The 18,671-nt window shown below is 39.6% G+C and overlaps 1 protein-coding gene across 3 annotated transcripts; it reads right to left on the bottom strand.

Annotated features, from left to right (window-relative positions):
• Positions 1 to 742: 742 nt before the first annotated feature.
• xpot (exportin, tRNA (nuclear export receptor for tRNAs)) lies at positions 743 to 17,072 on the bottom strand. 3 transcript variants are annotated; one of them, XM_060887517.1, is made up of 26 exons: positions 16,914 to 17,070; positions 16,243 to 16,371; positions 13,461 to 13,617; positions 12,198 to 12,280; positions 10,940 to 10,996; positions 10,748 to 10,817; positions 9,851 to 10,069; positions 9,300 to 9,508; positions 8,976 to 9,144; positions 8,628 to 8,864; positions 8,193 to 8,231; positions 8,047 to 8,109; positions 7,829 to 7,953; positions 7,584 to 7,728; positions 6,880 to 6,999; positions 6,701 to 6,795; positions 6,231 to 6,300; positions 5,827 to 6,065; positions 5,061 to 5,346; positions 3,937 to 4,126; positions 3,716 to 3,832; positions 3,307 to 3,422; positions 3,175 to 3,222; positions 3,002 to 3,073; positions 2,838 to 2,894; positions 743 to 1,752 (listed from the first exon to the last, which is right to left on the bottom strand). In XM_060887517.1, exons 3-26 carry the CDS (start codon positions 13,548 to 13,550, stop codon positions 1,726 to 1,728), a joined length of 2,943 nt encoding a protein of 980 aa, XP_060743500.1. In that variant the 5' UTR covers positions 13,551 to 13,617; positions 16,243 to 16,371; positions 16,914 to 17,070; the 3' UTR covers positions 743 to 1,725. The 3 variants fall into 3 exon arrangements, with proteins under 3 accessions (XP_060743500.1, XP_060743499.1, XP_060743501.1); XM_060887516.1 differs by lacking the exon at positions 16,243 to 16,371 and having other exon boundaries at positions 16,914 to 17,072; XM_060887518.1 differs by lacking the exon at positions 16,243 to 16,371 and having other exon boundaries at positions 9,300 to 9,484; positions 16,914 to 17,072.
• Positions 17,073 to 18,671: the final 1,599 nt, after the last annotated feature.

The following is an 18,671-nucleotide window of genomic DNA, read 5'->3' as shown; positions in this document are numbered from 1 at the left end:
CTAGATTTAGGAGTTGGTAAAATGTCAGTATTTTTTTGAAGTGTTTAGATGACAGATTCTGAAATACTGGAAGATGAAATTCTCACACGGTCTCATGCACGGGGTTATAAAAGCGCTGAGATACATTTGTAATGTTTGAGCAGTAGGTAATTAAAAATAATCAATCACTTCATAATTTACACCATGAAATGAGCAATTAATGATTCCATGCTGTTTTGCAGCACGAAACCGAATTCCAAACCATGAAGTATTTACTAGTAGTTTAAACAGAGCATGTTCTGTGTACAGATGTTAGAGCGCTACGGAGCTACACCTCAAAACTGGAACTCTAACTTCCCCTGGGGATTGTATCCACTTCCTGAAAGAACCAATTAGGGTTTGAGTTTTATTTCTTCCTTCTATTTTATGAACTTATAAATTCATTCTGGATTTGAAAAAAAAGTTAGTAATTACAGTAAACTAATTAAAACACAAACAACCGCGATTATCATTTTGTGAATTGCATGTTTTTTTCCCCTTCAGATTGTTACTCCTATTATTGAAATAAATCGCTATCTATATAAAATGAGGTTAATCCTCTATTATTTCACCTTCTGGCCAAATTATATCCAGCAGCAAGCTACCAAGCAGGGAGGTGCAGGTCAACAAGTGCTTCTTCAGAGACACGTGAGGTTTTCAAACTGCTGTGATGGTGTAACACACTAATGGAAGCACAATTTTTTTTTTTGCAAGAACTCAAACATTAATGATAGGAATTTTTTATATTTTGACTTTGGTTAATTTTAACATGCAATCTACAGTATGCAGACTGTAACTTGTTAGCCACAGACTCTTGGTTATTGAATTTGCAACATAGAAAAATAATACTGGTTATTCCAGCTGCTTTAAAGTAACATCAGACACCAGCTCAGCTGTCGATGGACACTTGCAACACTGAAAATAGACATTGCATAATTCCTCAGAGTGAGAGCAGTAAATGGACAATGTTACAGGAACTGATTAATTAACCTGAACATGCTTTTTTTGTGAGTGTGTCTGCATTCAGTACAGATGACAAAACTGCATTAACACAGGTCAGTGATGCACTGTACAGTTTAAACGGGGTACTCTGCATTTAATATGCCATGAATGGGAAAAAGAAAAACAAAAACAAAATTTAATTGTTCACATCAGATTGTTTCATTTCTAGAAGAGCACTTTCATATTCCCAGTCGCTTCAAAATAAAAACAAAAAACTATTTCATGACAAAAAAAAAAAGAAGCAAATTCTAAGTCATTAAATAAAACCATCATCTTGAACCGGCTTCATTACAGAAACCTCGTTGTATCACTCAAACATCTCTTTAAATTTTTTTTTTAAACACCTACATGAAAGAGCGCTCACAAATACAAAACATTGCTATAATCATAGTTCATATAGTTTTAAGCGCCAAAATATATTTTTCCTTGTTTTGAACAAAATTTGTCTCTTCCAAATCCCATTCTGCTGTGTACTCTTAGCTCCCTGCCTTGTCTGGTTGGCCAATCACAGATGTCCGTCTCCAGGTGGAGAGTGCTAGTGATCGGTCTGGTGGGAGCGCGTCCTCACTAGAGTCCCCGTAATCTGCATCTCATTTCCCCCTTGGAGCGGAGACGGCCACAGTTAAACTTCTCCCTTTAAGTGCAAAAGCAGCTTCTATTCTAAGCTCGGCCCTTTTGTTGTACGGTCTTGAAATTGTCGTGGTGTTACAGCTTGGCTTGCTGAAAAAAGGCCTGAGAGGAAAGACAGAAATTTGCATAAGGTTATTCGGCATAAGTATGTAGCAGCAGTCAATTTCCTAATCTTGTATAATGTTTTACACTGTAGTGAGTGTTATTTATTTATTTTTAAACAACCCCCTTTGGGGGAATCTTCCAAGTTCAGTATGTAGTACAACGCGTAAGCAGAGAGGCAAAAATCTCCTTGAGTGAACCGGTTTCACATAACCACATGATCTGTAGCGTTATTCCACTTATACCACAGTAAGTTACCAATGATTAGTGTTTTATTTACTCATGAATTATACATCACACCGCTTATGTTTAAAGTAAGATTTATTTTCTCTGGTCTCAGTTTCTTACTCTCAAAACACAACCTGTGATTTTACTTATAAACCAGAGAGTGTAAAGTCCTCTGTCCTGAACACTTTCCCATACAAGGAACTTTATTTGAACTCTGAAGCAATTAAGACTCAGTCAATAATCGTTTGGTAAAACTCGTCATCACCTTTTACTTTGTTAAACAGGATTTCAAATATCACTTACGATAGTCTTAGATCACGCAGTCTGTGTATGAGCAGTTACTTTGAAAATAGAGTATTAGAATGGGCGCATTAATCAACCCAACGTTCACACTGCCGCCTGTCTGAGCGGTACTGTTATGCAAAATGTTTGCACACCTACCAATCAATCAGATTTGAGATTTAATGGCCCTGTTGGCAGAATAAGAAAAGTGTGATCCCTGTGTTCAACTCGGTGGCAGTGAATAACCTCTGTGTGCATTTTTGGAGTGAGGGAGTTAGACTGGGACAATTGACATTAAGACTTGGGACAGTATGGAACAAAGTCCATTGTCCATTTCAGGCCCCAGTGGTAATTCAGAAGTTATTGGCACAATGCAAAATCTATCATGAACAATGTGTTAAGTCCATTAACCCTGAATTAAATGTCAATAATCAGGGGTTAAAGGTTTGTACACACGTCATGCATGTATACATGTCAAGTATCAATATACAATACATTTATGTGACTCAACCAACTAACCAAGTGACTAAATTAATTAGCTTGTAAAGAGGAAGAAATTAGTGTGCATGAGATACCTTCATGTAATTTTTCAGAACCTTGGTATCAGGCTGTTGAAGCACTTGACAGGCCTCCTGTTATATATTAAAAAAATAAAAAAAGTCAAGATTGCAATAAACCAAAGTTTCTGAGCAATAAAATTAAGCCATACACAAATGACAACACTCGAGTGGCAGGATACCTGTGTGATCTCAGGTGAGACTTGCAGAGAGGGCAGGTATTCCTGCTGCAGAAATTGAATAAACTCTGGCCCCTGGAGCGAAACACAAACGGTTAAGTACAGAAGCGAGAAGAATCGCCCAATTTCTACCATGAGTGAGATAAAAAGTTTTCATAAATAGCTCCATGACTCACCCTCTTGAGATGAATCATTTTCAGTGTCAGTGTACACTCGGACATGGTCTGAAAAGCACAGGTTTGCAACGATCACTCAAAGTTTCATACGATTCTGTATCTCATCGGCTTTTATCGATCGCCGAGACTTACCAGGACAGTCTGTGCATCGGACAGGTCGAAGGTTGGTTTGAGAGGAGCCAGGAAGCACGCTGGGACAATGTGCTTGTAAATGAAGTCTGGAAACCCTACTAAACCGTCTTTACCTCCTGTGAATAATAATAAACAACAGACATCAATCGTGATGGTTTAAAGCGCCATAAGCTTAAAATACTTACTGAGCACTTTATTAGGAACACCTGTAGGCCTACACGGTCATGCAATTATTTAAACAGCCAATCACATGGCGGCAGTGCATCATCTGTTACTTTAAGAATAAACAAATATGACCAACTGCCTGCATGTTTGTAGTAAAAAGGCCACACGTGTGTAGAAATACAGCACATAATACAAAAGATGGTTTAGGTGCCCCAGCCTGCAGCACCTCTCGGGTTCAGCTTACCCCAGAGCTCCACCAGTCTGGACAGTATTATGAAACAGGTCTTCTGGGCAACAGGGTCAGGGAAGTCCACTGCTCCCTGAATAATGGTGAATAGAACACGCTCTATATTTTCAGCACCTGGGAAAGAACAAACAAACAAAAAAAAAATCATTCAAGTGTGATTTGAAAGCTTTGCTTATGTTATGAATTGTATGTGAGTTTGGGGTATTCTAAAGACTCACCCTGGTTTGCCATGACCTCGTTCATACCACTGCTGGCAATGGTCTGGATGAAGCTGAAGTAGCTCCTCCTCAACATCTGCTTTTCCAGCGCTGCAGTCTGGTCGTTCTCTTCTGCTGGTCGAGATAATACTTCAAAAATGGCCAGAACCAATGGCATGAAGACCTGCTGCAAGAACGGAGACACTTGGCTCTGCAAATGCAAACACATATTAAACTGGACGTCAGATTTATGATTCAAAAGGTTACGAGATTTTGTTTTTTTTTTATTTAAGATGGCTTGATCTACTTTTAGTCTTCAAACACAAATCTACTGACTCAAACCTTTTGGGGTATCTATAAAAAAAAAAGTCCTCTAAATAAATTCATGTGTTATAAATGATTATAAAAATGATACTGGACTTTTTCCACACCTTATTTTGTTAGGAAGCCTACTTGCCATTATTCTACCATAAACAAGCAAGTGCTTTGGGCGACCGACACTCGACTCTGATGTTTTCTTCCTGTTAAATTTTCATAAGCTTTATTTTAAAAGAAATAAGTTTAGTGCTGTGGGGGCACGGTGGCTTAGTGGTTAGCACGTTCGCGTCACACCTCCAGGGTTGGGGGTTCGATTCCCGCCTCCACCTTGTGTGTGTGGAGTCTGCATGTTCTCCCCGTGCCTCTGGGGTTTCCTCCGGGTACTCCGGTTTCCTCCCCAGGTCCAAAGACATGCATGGTACGTTGATTGGCATCTCTGGAAAATTGTCCGTAGTGTGTGAATGAGAGCGTGTGTGTGTGCCCTGTGATGGGTTGGCACTCCGTCTAGGGTGTATCCTGCCTTGATGCCCGATAACGCCTGAGATAGGCACAGGCTCCCCGTGACCCGAGGTAGTTCGGATAAGCGGTAGAAGATGAATGAATGAATGAAAGTTTAGTGCTACTGTTATTCCCACAAATCAATCATAACTTAGCTGTGCTTTCTTCCATCAGCCCTAAACTCAAGTGTCCTGCTCTGGATTATGCTAAGATTTTAATATTTTTCAATATGCTGTTGTTTAAATTCTGGTCTATTCAGGAACACTGCATAACAATTTGAGCCCAAAATGATAAAACATCCAACAAAAAGAGTTCTGTAAACAGCACACCTTGAACTTGGCTGTGATCTGGCTGATCAGGGGGATGAACTCCTGCAGGTCCTTGGGCTCACAATCCTTCAGCATGTGCTCGCTGGCACTGGGGATGAAAGGCAGGACCTCCTCCTCAAGGCAGATGATCATGCGGTGGAGGAAGGAGCGCACGGCACTGCGTAACGTGCCCCGCTGGACAGGACAGCTCAGTGCAGGCAGGAATGTCTGCAGGCAGTCCAGATAGACCTCAGAGCAGCCACACAGCTTCACCGTCTGCTTATTATTGAACGCCTTGCTGGTGCGGCTGAGAGTGAGAGAGTGAGAGAGAGAGAGAGAGAGACTCTTTATGGGTTGAAGAATTGTGGTCGGGTTTGTTAGATTTGTTAAGATTTTTTTTTAAATATTTTTTTAAACACCACACACTGGATTTATCACACACACTTGGACAGGGGTTTTGTCTAAGCACATTAATGAGACAACTCTTCCAACTTTGGAACTTTTTTGTTGTCTGATTTGGGCTTGGAAGTGATTGAAGACAATGATGAATTTTCTTTAGCCACAAACAATGAATCAAAGTGCCAACAGTAATTTGTCTTATCATATATGAATCATGAGTAACTGATGTGTTTGGGTTTTTTTTAACTCGTGAGGTTACAATACTAAATGTTTGAATTCTAAAAAATACATATTGTATAATTAATTTGATTTCAGGGTTTAATTCAGCATCATGTGTGATGTCTGACGTGTGTGGGATGTAATTTAGAGTAGATGGTGTGGGATATACCTGGCAAAGCCCACAGCGTGACCGAGGCAGTCACCCAGTGCAGTCTGTCTCTCCTCATCGCTCTCCTGTGTGAGTTTGGCCAGCAACAGGCGGAAGGCCTCCATGAGCGGTGCGAGCAGACTTCGCATGAGAACCTGTTTGCTGTCAGCCGAGCTATCGCTGTTTACGATCAGAACGCCGGCTGTCTCGAACATGAACAGCTGATCGTCGCTGGTCAGGAGCGCAGGGAATCCGTTTTCCTGGAAGAGTGCAAGAGATAGGCATATAATTTTTGCTTCTGTGCATGTGTGCGTGAGAGAGAGAGAGAGCGAGAGAGAGAGCGAGAGAGAGAGAGCGAGAGAGAGAGAGCGAGAGAGCGAGAGAGAGAGAGCGAGAGAGAGAGAGAGAGAGAGAGAGAGACTTACAGGAGGAGTTAATGCCAGAAGGTCCTGTATTCGGCTTAGAATATCTTCGATATAGGAATTCATGTGTTTACTGTTGAGAAAAAAATAAAGGAATAAACAAAAGAAACAAAAAAGTAACAAAAAACAATGCATACATTTGTTCACTCAAGTGATGCTTCTGAAATTAGTTTTTTCACTTTAGATGGCAACATGAAACTTTCCTCATGCCCTAGAGACTGTGGTTGCCTGGAGACTACAACCTTTTCAAGATTCATTCCCCAATTCAGATGAAAATGTAGGTTAGAAAATAAAAAATTCCACTTCCCTTTTATTTAGCAACAAAAATAACAATGACAACAGTGTGTGTTTACAGGCATGTATAAATAACTAGAACAGTCTACAGCTTAGTCTTTTACTGATGTGAACTCCAACACTTCAGAGGATTATGGCAGTGCTAATAGCATGTGTGTGTGTCCAGCTAAGAGACTTACTGTAATGTTTTTATGAACCTGGAGAAAAGGTAAGCCACTCTGCTGCGCACCTTCGGACTGCTGTGCCTCAGGCCACGATGATCCAAAAACGCCATCTGCACAAAACACCCACACAAATGCATACAACCTTCATTTAAACTTTATTAGGTAGATAAAGGGCAAGTGGAATTAAAGCTTACCAGGACAATTGGAATGTGCTGAGGCTCCACGATAAAGAACTTGTCATAACGAACAACAGTCTCGAAGAACTCCAGGGTGACCGACGTGTGCTGGTACTCGCTTACGCCACTAGAGAGAAGCTACAGAGACACAGAAATGGGCAGAGATTTTAAAATCACCCAAATGGACATAAATTTCTTCCGACCCCAAACCTTTACTGCATCTTTTGACTTCCAGATTGGCAGAAGATTCTAGACTTATAATGAAACATTATAACATTTTCACTCACCACAACGGCGGAACTTTTCAGTGTCATTGCAACTGTCGCTATGAGCTTTAGCTCAAATTAAGGCCTTAAATTCGTAATTATTACAGAAACGACAGGAGATTAACACAAAACAGAAAAGAAAACATTTGGTAGGTTTGCTTGTATCAAGCTTATTATTGAGATGTTAATTAGTTTCATCCACATAACTAGTTAATAGTTTCATCCAGCTTATAAATAAATGACAATAATTAGGCCTGGGTTCTGATATTGTGTAATTTGAAATCATTTGTATGGGAACAGTGAGGAAATAAAATCAGTTTAGAGGGTCTGCAAAGTTTATTTTGCAGGTAAAGGGCTCGAAAAAGTTTGAGAACGACTAGAGTAGAGCTTCATTACATCAGAGCTCTTTAAAATCATCAGTTCTCATATAGCTGGAGAAATGAGCCTTCATCTTACCGTCCTCATCATATCCTGTAGAGTGCTGGCTTTCGTGGCATCGCCACTGAAATGAGCTCCGTGAGATGCAGGTAAAGCTTCACCCAACATGAAGAACAAGCGAATCGCCACCTCCACCTCCATGAACCGGGCCGTTTGCCAGCTCCTACAAACACACACACACACACACGTCACATATGCAGCAATGAGCTGGCATGGCTTTTAGGATAGCTGGACGAGGGTGTGGGGTTGAATTCAGGTCTTACTGCATGGTGCTGGTGAAAATTCTATGCACAGATTCCAGTAAGAGCTCAGGTGAGACCTGAGCCAGGCGGTCCAGCAGCATCTTCATCTGCTTCCTGTACTCCACAAACATCGCCTCATCTTCACCCTTGAAGACAAAATTTCAGTTTAAAATAAAAGAGGTTCATAAACCTTCCTGATAATGTTTTATGTTGATTCTTAGGCATGACGAGAACGGTACCTCATTTTCAAAGTTGTACTCGTCGTCATAGGTCAGTTTTTTCATAACAGCCATCATGATGGCCTGTGCCAAAGCAAAGAGAAAGGTTAACGGCACCAGGTTGTACAACAGGAGCTGAGACAAGTGACTGAACTGTGATTTCTTACCTCAATATTACTCTTCTGCTGATCAGTGAGGAGAGGAAGCTGTGATAGAGACAGGAAACAGCACTTAAATGCATGAGGTATAAGACGTGACTGTAACTCTGATCGACTATGTGTATAGGGAATTGTATATCATTGTTGTACCTTTTTTTAAACTTTCGACATCTACTGAATCTAATGTGACAGAAGTATGTACACCACCATAAATATAAACATATCCCAATTTAATTTCACTTAAAATAAACTACAATATACTATAACGATGTATTTAAATAAAATACAGTATCCAAAAAAAAAAAAAATAAAACACCCAGCAACCCACAATACTATAATTTATCTTTCTTATATGCTTTTCAAATATATCTAGTATAAACAGACTCCATTTAGTGCAGGTAGTCAGAACAAAGGTTCTGTATCTGTGTGTGTGTGAGCACATACCTGTTTGAGTACATGTAAGTAGTCGTAACAGAAGCCCACTGTATTTGCTGAAATGTCATCATCCTCATGCATAAGGAGCTGCAGCATCAGAGGGATTTTGACCTCCAGAGCCTGCAGGGTTTCTGCTGCAACCTTCATATCTCCAGTTTTAGTTAGCTTGGTCCAGCTTAACACCAGAGCCTGACCCATTCCGTTTATAAGGCGTGAGAACTTTGCCAGGAAGTCTACGTCCTCCTCCTGAGACACATGGCACCACAATTCGTTTACACACCATTACTCTCAGCTACTTGTGTCTTTTTCCACTATAAAAGGTGTTGTATTTTTTTGTTCCTATTATACAGTACACACCTGCTTCACGTTGAAGAAGCCGGCATTTTGCAGGACTTGTGAGAGAGACTCCACTAGTTTTGTTTTGTCCACCGGGTCCATGCCCTTGTTAACGATCTCAAACAGACAATCACATGCCTCTTCTCTCAGCTCCTCCACTGACATATGACTGAGCAATAGATTCACAAACCTGCATTTAACGCAGTTAAATACAATTAAATTTAGTGCTGAGATCTCAAAGAGACACAAACACTGAGAAACATGCCCCATGAAATGAAAGGTATTGAATACACAATCAGAGGCGAGCACAAAAGCAGTCAGAGGGAAATGTGTACGAGTTCTGACCTGTCGTTGGCGATGAGGTTGAGATCGATCCAGGACACATACGCGCCCACTACCTCCAGGCACTGGCATGTGAGTTCACAGTGACTTCGCTGATATGTCTGTAGGATCTGGTACCACGACTCTACCAAAGCTGGGATACATGACTCTCTCATGCTGTCCTTAATCAGTGTGTTCCTGCGGGTCTCCTGCAGAAATAAACCACTGATGATCTATGGAGGTTAAAGATTCACACTTGAGTTTCAGAAAATTTCGCATTTTCACATATATGAAGAGAAGAACCACAAATTTCATATCTTTAATTAACAAAAAAAGCAAAAAGCTTCTACCACTTATTTATTGTTTACTAGTCATTTTAGACTTTAGTGCTTTATGGAGTTTTGTGGGCATCACCAAATGCAAATTCATCCACGCATGTACGCACGCAGAAAATCAGTGCTTCTGAAATTTCTGCACGTGGTTGTTAAATGAGACGTAGCGTAATATCCATAAGCAGAGTACTGTAATTTAAGAAAGCGGACGGCACGCAGCAGAGTGCTGATAATGAGCTGTACCTCTGGGGTGTGCAGGATGTCCCTGTCCACCACCTCGGCGTCAATGGCCATGAGTGTGCGCAGATAGATGTCCAGACCGTGTGGGTTCAGGCCCACCAGTGACAGCACATCAAAGAAGAACTTGGGCCACAGCGTCAGGTACTCCATTACAAAGGTGAGCGCAAACACCTGCGCAGCCTTGTTCTTGATGAACGGTTTCTCGGGCTGTGTGCTCATCAACTGTGTTCAAAAACAAGATTATAAACCACTGAAACACTGGTATTCTGCTCAGCTACCAATTTCTTCTCTACTTACAAAGTGACATCAGATATACATGGCTTTAACATAGTTGTTTAGCAGTATTGGCATTAGCACTGTTAGACACAGATGCAGTACTGTTTCGAGTCATCAACATTGGTTTGTCAGCCACAATAGTAGCCAACTATAAAAGTGCATTAAAAGTAGCTCTTGTGCTTGATGTGCTCTGACTGAGCAAACAAAACAACCATTTGTAGACAAGCTTATTTTTTTCTCCCCACTTTGCACCATGACGCCACATGGTAATAGGAAATGACGTCAATGTGACGTGCAAATAATCACTGTACCAGCAACTAGCTGCGTAACATTAACAACTTCTCAAATGTCAAATATTCATCTGATTAGGAAAATAAACTCCAGACTCGGGATCTCAGGACAATATTATCAATGGCAATGAAGCCAATGTTCAGCAAATTAGGTCAATCCACCATGGACACGCCAAGCATGAACAGTAACACACAGCAGCACTTTTTATAGTTAAATACATAAAAAAAAAAAAAAAATCTCACCACTCAATACATCTTTATCTAAAAGATGTGCCACTATTAATTTTAATGCATTTTTCGCTTGGAAGAACGCAATATGAAAAGACTTTCACACCTGCAACTGGAGCCATTTCATCAAAGTCTCTCTAATAAGCTGCTGCTGAGCGCCGGTGAGTCTTGAATGCCTGTAACACACACACACACACAAATAAGAGCTTATTCGTGCCGCTCCTAGGCTATACCAGCACACATAAGCACTTGTTTGAGCACTTGAGCTGCGACACATTAAAAACAGCTGCAGCTTTACCTGTATTTGATCTGATGCTCCAGCACTTGAAAACAGAAGAACTTCACATGGTCATCACTGATGGAATAAAAAACAAAAACATCTTTAATTTTACACCATTCTGACAAATCAAAGACAGTGATGTGAAAAAGGGTTCAGCCATCAAACCTGGATTTCTCGCAGAAACATTACATCTTATGTCTGAAAGCTACAGAAAACAAAGAAGACCTGATAAGTCAATCATCTTTAATGCTATAACGAGAAGAAGGACTCAGCATTGTTAACTGCTGCATACACAAATCAGTACTAGAAATCAATTGTTGCAGCCAACAATGCTTGAAGCTGCTGCAGCTTTTTTTTCTCTCCAAAAATTGCATTAAACTTGAATGGTTAAAATTCAAGCACAGGACCTTCTTTTAACTTCCTACAAGTGAAGAGACATATAGAAGGTCTTACTATAATTACTGTACTCATGCTCTTCACATGTGAATTGTAGTTATGTCATGACATTTCCTTGTCCAAATCTGCAGAAAATCTGCAGTAATTTAAAAAAAATATATATCATGGAGTTTCCTTAATTTTGTGTTCATTTCTGTGATCACAAAAACTGCAAAATCCTGGAGGGTTAATGAGAGGAAAATCCTGATTAATGAGAGGAAAGTGCTGAGATTCCTTAAAAGCAAAAGCTTAAAAGAAAAAGCTTTTCAGAAAAGAATCTGAGAGAGACACACAGTTATTTTATAGTCATTAACTTTGTGATTTCAAATATTAACAAAATAGTCAGTCAGTCTGATGCACCTCAGGATGAAGCAGTCTAGAAATTCTTATCCACTAATTTCAGACAGAGAGATAGCCTCTATAGTGTTTTGACTTTTCTTTTACCTCTCCCCACCCTCCACTCTACCCTACCCTCTCCCCACCCTCCCCTGTACCTCTCCCCACCAAGCACTCTACCCTTCCCTTATCCCACACTCCCTCTTCTCTCCTTGACCCCACCTTCAACTCTCCCTCCTTTACCCTCTCACTTTCCCTCCTTTACTCACCACCTCTCTCCTTTCTGACCCACCCACTCCCTTTCCCTTCTCAAAACTATTTTGAGACCAAGAAACGGACGACGAACAGCTGAATCAATTCCTCCATAGCAAAACATGGGACAGACTGAGGACAGACATGGGACAGATCATGTTTAAAGCTGAAACCAAATCAATCATTAAATCTTATTATACAGTGCTGTTAGGAGAGGGTTATCATGTGATAAAAGAAATTCAGTGGGTCTCACCTGTAGATGCCTTTAGCCAAAGCTCCGGCACAAACCTCCCATCCATCCTGAGATTCTTTCAGCTGCTCAAAATACGCCAGTGCCTGAAGAAAGAGAAACAAGATTAGTGTGTCGTTTTAATGTTGCTAATTACTAGGTGTGATATGAACTGCAAAAGAAAAATATCGCAGTGGAACGTGTTTTCATGGCAAAGTTACTAGTGGGAAAATTATCTGACAGGAGTTTGTGCCTTAGTTAAAATTAGTGTCATCACTGTTCATGCTGCTGTCCATCATCAAACAATGTTTTTCCAGTAGGTCGAATGAAACCTAATAATGATGCTTCCTTCATGTTTTTGGACTATTTAGTAAGTGTGCATCGAGCCAGTTAAGATCCCACTTGCAAACTGTGCTCTGTAAGCTCCGCCCTCTGAGTGTATAAAAGCTTATACTGAATATTAAACAAATATTACAGGTGATACCCCTATGCAGCAAATCTTGTCTTGTCTTATCTTGTGATTTGAGACACTGATTTTATACATATTTATAAATTCTCCCTCTGCCTTGTATTTAATCGTATTTAATTATTAGTATTATGTTTTTTTTTAAGATTTACTAAGCTACTTTGCCACCAGGAAATGTTGACGGAACTCGACAATCAGGAAGGATGTTGCAGATTAACTGGATTCTCTTATTTCCACTGCAAACAGAAGCAAGGGAGCCCTGCATTGTTATGCCGGCACAGAAACACAACCAACACACAACAATCACACAGAAGCACCGCTCTTTGTATTGGTGATCATTAAAGACATTGTTTTATGAATCAATTTCCCATTTTAATTCATCTTTAAAATCTAGCATCCTCATCTTTTCAGCTTGTTATTGATAACAATTGAGTTCTTGAAACACAACAAACATTCACTTGTAGAGAATAAAGCCACAACAATTTGATTATCTCCAAGTCGCCAACAGTTTGGTGACAAAAGGCTTACTGAATACTTACTTCTTGGATTGTATCGTTTGATATAAAGCACAGTAATCGTAACATTTACACACAAACTTGCTAAGACTCAAAACCGTACATTTTTTGTTAGTTGTTATATTATGGATCCTAACTGACAAAAGGTAGTTTAGTAAAACATTTTAGCTAGAAGGAGATAATCCCTGACAACAAATTATCCAGTTATATGCTACTGCTGTGAGCATTACATTAAAATGTATACCAGCACAGGAAAACAAGCCAGCATCCCACTTCAGGGGCTAAAATTCTTGATAGATGTCTTACTCTCTGCCGGTAGCAGGCATCAGCGTTGGGGTTCAGTCCCATGAGGGCCTGCTCGTCCATGATGGCGGGGAAAGCCGACTCGCAGGCCATGTGTGGGTTAGCTTGCTTCCACTAGAGGATCTCTCCAGTCTTCCAGGCAAACACAGGCTTCACACATCTGCCAAACACACACAGAAGAACAGAGGTTTAGAATAATGTGGCCAAGATGATCAGCGATGTATTGTTTTATTTTGTTACAGTGGTAGATGTACCCGAAGAACCTAAGATTATAATTATTCAATGGATTATGACTCCATAATGACTATGGATATTTGGATTATGTTCATTTACATTTTAAGGCATTTGGCAGACGCCCTTATCCAGAGCGACTTACATTTTTATTCACCTGAGCAATTGAAGGTCCTTGCTCAGGGGCCCAGCAGTGGCAGCTTGGCAGACCTGCATTTTAAACTCAAGCTTCAGATTGGTAGTCCAAAACCTTAACCACTAGGCCACCACATCCCCTCAGAATGTTCAAAATTCTGCACTCGCAGGTAGAGGAAGGTTTTTACATTTATCTTACATTGCTAGAGGAACTTGGATGCATGAAGATTGAGAACATTTGCTTTTCTAGAAATGAAGGTGTCTGTGTGATCAAAAACCATCCACATTTTAAAACAACCACTATATTAGCAACATGTGCACTTTTTAAAGTAAATTGATGTTCACATGAAAATGATCACATGAACTCTGTAATTAACTATGGAGTGCTTGTTGGTGCCAGATTCTGAGTATTTCAGAAACTGCTGATCTCCTGAACATTTTACACACAGTCTCTTCAGTTTACAAAGAATGGTGCAAAGAAAAACAAAAAACATCCTGTGAGCAGAGGAACTGCAGGCTGAAACACCTTGTTGTTGAAAGAACAGAGGTAAAAGAAGAAATCTATCTGAGCTGACAGGAGGTCTAAATCACTCGGTACGACTGCGGTGAGCAGAAAAGCATCACTGCAATAGCAGAAGAACAAAAATCTGAGGTGATCATGAGCATCGCCACCTTCAGGCAAAAGAGCTGGCCTAAGGTTCAGCTATCATTCTCTCCAAGAGAGAAAATGCAGGACAGCTGACATGTATGGGGTCTGGACAGCCTGATTATGTGTTGTATGATAAATCAGTTTTTCCCTGTATTTTCCTCACAGTAAATAAAGTCAAACTGGTTTCTTAAAAAATGGTGGATAAAAAGTCGAAACACACTTGTGGGATATTGCATCATCAGCGCCATCTTGTCCTGATTACAGAGACTTAACCACAGCGAGTTTACCTGTGGAACAGGTGAAGCTGTTTAAGCTGCAGATGTAAATGTGAAATGAGATACGGGATCAATCCTGTCCCTAACAATGAATACAAGACATAAAGGTTGAGTGTTTTCATACACACATGATGGACTATCTGATCTAAAACCCCAGGCAGCTTCCAGTGGAGGACACTCAAATTCTTCCAGTTCAACTGTAACCGCCACACCATGTCTTCACTGAGCTCTGTGCTTTGTGCACAGGGTCATTGTCATGCTGGAACAGGGTTTGAGTCTCTTAATTCCAGTGAAGAGAACTCTACAGCATACAGAATCATTTGATACAACTGTGTGCTGAAAACTTCTAGTGGCCATTTGAGGGAAGAAACACACATGGGTGTAATAAGGATATATTTAAAAAGGCGCTGAAAAATCTGTAGCTTTCGATATTTCCATACAACGTCAAATTATTATTATTTATTTTGAATGCTGGAACCAACCCAATGTAAATCACAGGTATACTACAATTCTCCAACTACCACAGAATGGGTTTATTTGAAATTTGGTCCAGTCCATCAAGTCACAAATGTGCTGACGACATAATTAAAGGAAATTTGTGACTCAACTTTGACAGCGATAACCTGTGACTTCACTTTGGACTTAAGCCCTTTGACTTGAAAAGAAACATTTTCAAAAACCAAAGTTTGAAGAAAAAAAAAAAAGTAAGTGTGCAATGAATGAGCTACTCAAATGTTTTTTTAAATAGAAATATTTGAGCAACTCTGCATTAATCTGTATTTCTAAGGTCAAGCAGGCCAAGAGCCAATCAACTTGCAGTAGTATCTTTCTCTTAGAAAAACTAAATGTCAAGCCAGGGGTCAAAGAATATCAAGCACAAAAGAGACAACTTCAGGTTTGCTCGGTGTTGGAGGCTGCACAAAGCAAACCTCAAATCAGTGCCAAGCTGGACAGAGCTAAATGAACAAAAAAAAAAAACTACTTTCTTGTAGAATCCATGCCTCGTATTTTGTGTGAATTGAACTGAAATGTGAAAATTGTTATAGCTGTCTTTCAAATAACTATAACATCTGTATTAAATGAAAATTTTGCTCTTATTCAAAATGACTAACATTTCCTTCTCTTTCTCTCATACATACATTATACATATACACACTAATATATTATATTATATATATATACACACACACATATATACACATATACATACATATACACACATACATCTCTGCGTGTGCGTATATAATGTGTCATGTGTGTGTATATACACACACACACACACACACACACACACACACACACGATGGGAGATTTGTATTAAAATTAAAATTCTAATAATGACAGCACATTATGGACTTGTTTAAGTCTCCAAACCAGAAGTTAGTGTCTTGACTAACAGAACTTAGTCTTGACTTAGAACTTACTTGTGACCTACAAAATAATGACTTGCTCCAACGAACAGAGTAAAATGCGAGAAATTCCTCTGAATAAATACCTGAATAAACACCTCTGATCCCTCACGGTCCCGGAGAAAGCAAGCTCAGCTGGTTCTGTACGTTCTGTAGCATGATGCAACACCGCTACAACATAACCGACCGGTCTCGTGTTTACTAGCTGCAGATATCTAACCAGGGGAGAAAAAGTTCTAAAACGTCGGTTGTCAAAATGGCAGCTCGCTTTGACAACATTCACCAAGTTAGTAGTTAGTCATCTAGCTACTGCTAGCAGGTCACAAACAATAGTTTATCAAGCCTACATCGTGTCTAAACGTTACAGCACTACAGGGAGCGGTACCTTACCGTTATATAAGTGTGTATTGTTATTGTGTTATATTGTGGTAGCTCGAGGCCACGGTTTTAGCCGATTAGCACATCACATCACACGCGACTCATCTATCACTAACGTGGCGTCTCAGAGCGCTCCATATCCGCCGACACAGCCACACTCACTACTATTGTTTATATTTACACCTAATGTAAAATGTATAAGTTACATAATAGTTAGTAAAACGTTACGTCAACGGACACACACTTACGCACGCACGCGCGCGGGCTGTGGCTCTATACAAAAAAAAAAAAACAACAAAAGCCACAAAGTTCTGAATGGATTTCAGAGGATATACATTTCACAAACTCCGATATAATAAACAAAAAGTCTCGACCTTACCCTCGACTTCAGGGCTCCATTGTGTTTTGGTAACTGCCGATATAGAATGAATTGGCAATAGTGACAAACGCGACGTCTACAGCTCGTGCGGCAACAGCGTGTCGAAACAGCAGAAGCGGAATTGCTGCTTGCGTCATCACTATGCACTCGGGTCAACAGGAAGTAGTCTCGAGCGCCACGTGACGGTTCGTTTCAAACAGACTACGTGACTCCAACGCTTTAACGTGAACTCGGGTCTTTTTTTTTTTTTTTTTTTTTTTTAGAAATGCTGCATACAACAACAAATACGAACAAATTGATTCATGGCCTGATTGTTATTATTATTTTTTTTTATCTGAAGAGCCCAACAAACGTTTTTTGAGATATCTTTGTTTATTTTTTTTTGTAATAACTAAAGATCACACTTATTTCATGATGTTCGGATGCATCATTAATCAATCAATCATATATACAGAGAGCATCTGTTTTGATTTTAATCAGGAATTGATTTAATGGTTAAAAAAATTGTTTAAAACAATACCGCAGCCAGCCACTAGAGGGCACAAGAGACATTTTGGCTTTTTAATGTCCATCCATATAAATGATCAATTATAAATAGATGGACATCTAAATTAATTTAATTTGTAAACCAGCCTGTCTGAAAAACGTGCTGTTCACATTAACTGATTTGTAATGACATTTGACTATTGCCTGTAGGATCTTAGTGAAACACTGTGAGGTTAAACAAACTTCACCAACAGAAAGAGCAAAGCATAGAAGAGCATTTCTCTATTCAGGTGTGTAACTTACTGCAGAATGCAGAGCTAGAGAAATTCATTACTAAAAATTTGTTGAGTGAAATGTGGACTGTCTTTCACAAGTACGTATTCAGTCTGTATGATGGATTAGCTACTTATAGGTATTAATTAACACAGGGCTAAAGTGATGGATTAGGGATTGTTATGACACAAATCAATAAAGTCTACTCCTGACTGGTACAATTAAGTTAACCGCACAATGTGAGTAAATCGATCCATGTTGTCCACTCATATGACATCGTCATCTAATATCTCTAGGACTATGAAATTCAACACAATTGTATTGCACAGAGAGTTTAAACCGTTGTGTCTGTTTGTACCGGGACCTTTTCCCTATATGTGCTGGATCACATCTCAGTTGGTGTCCTAGTACTTTATGTTTTTGCAGGTTAAGTACTGTTTGATGCCCTGCAATAGATTAGGGGCCAGGTCCAAGTCCTGCCCTATGACTAAAGCTACTGGCTTAGTGGGACAAATGGGGAAAAAAAGGAAGGCAGAGCAATTAAAATCTGTTATCAAATGTGAAAATAATTTAAATCAAGGAAATATAATTATTTTCTTCATTTTGATTATTTCATTTTCACTTTTTTGACCATGTAGTACAGTTATAGAAAGGAAATGATGTAGGAAATGTGTTACCCAGATGAAGATGAGGTTCCCTTTTGAGTCTGGATCCTTTCACGGTTTCTTCCTCACATGCTCTTAGCGAGATTTTCTCACCACTGTCACCACTAGCTTGCTCAATAGGGATAATTTGATACATTTATGTATTAGAAATGTGTACCTGTACTATGCAATGACAATAAAGTTCTATCTATCTATCTATCTATCTATCTATCTATCTATCTATCTATCTATCTAAAAAATTTACATACTGAATTTACATATTTTTTAAAGCTCCATTATCTGCATTGTTAAAAGTGTTATATACATACAATTGAATTGAATTTGAACAGTAAAC

The sequence above is a fragment of the Tachysurus vachellii genome, chromosome 14, assembly GCF_030014155.1.
Source record: "Tachysurus vachellii isolate PV-2020 chromosome 14, HZAU_Pvac_v1, whole genome shotgun sequence".
Taxonomy (NCBI): Eukaryota; Metazoa; Chordata; class Actinopteri; order Siluriformes; family Bagridae; genus Tachysurus; species Tachysurus vachellii.
The sequence above is the reverse complement of the archived record's forward strand: the minus strand, read 5'-3'. Positions and strand labels throughout refer to the sequence as shown.

Bases quoted from the DNA above. Each gene is read 5' to 3' on its own strand.
- xpot (XM_060887516.1), bottom strand. From the start codon at position 13,550: ATGGCCTGCGAGTCGGCTTTCCCCGCCATCATGGACGAGCAGGCCCTC. The intron at 7,729-7,828 runs GTAAGACCTGAA...GTGTGTTTGTAG, and splicing joins ATTTTCACCAGCACCATGCA to GAGCTGGCAAACGGCCCGGT. The intron at 1,753-2,837 runs GTATCTCATGCA...CTTTCCTCTCAG, and splicing joins TTCTGAAAAATTACATGAAG to GCCTTTTTTCAGCAAGCCAA.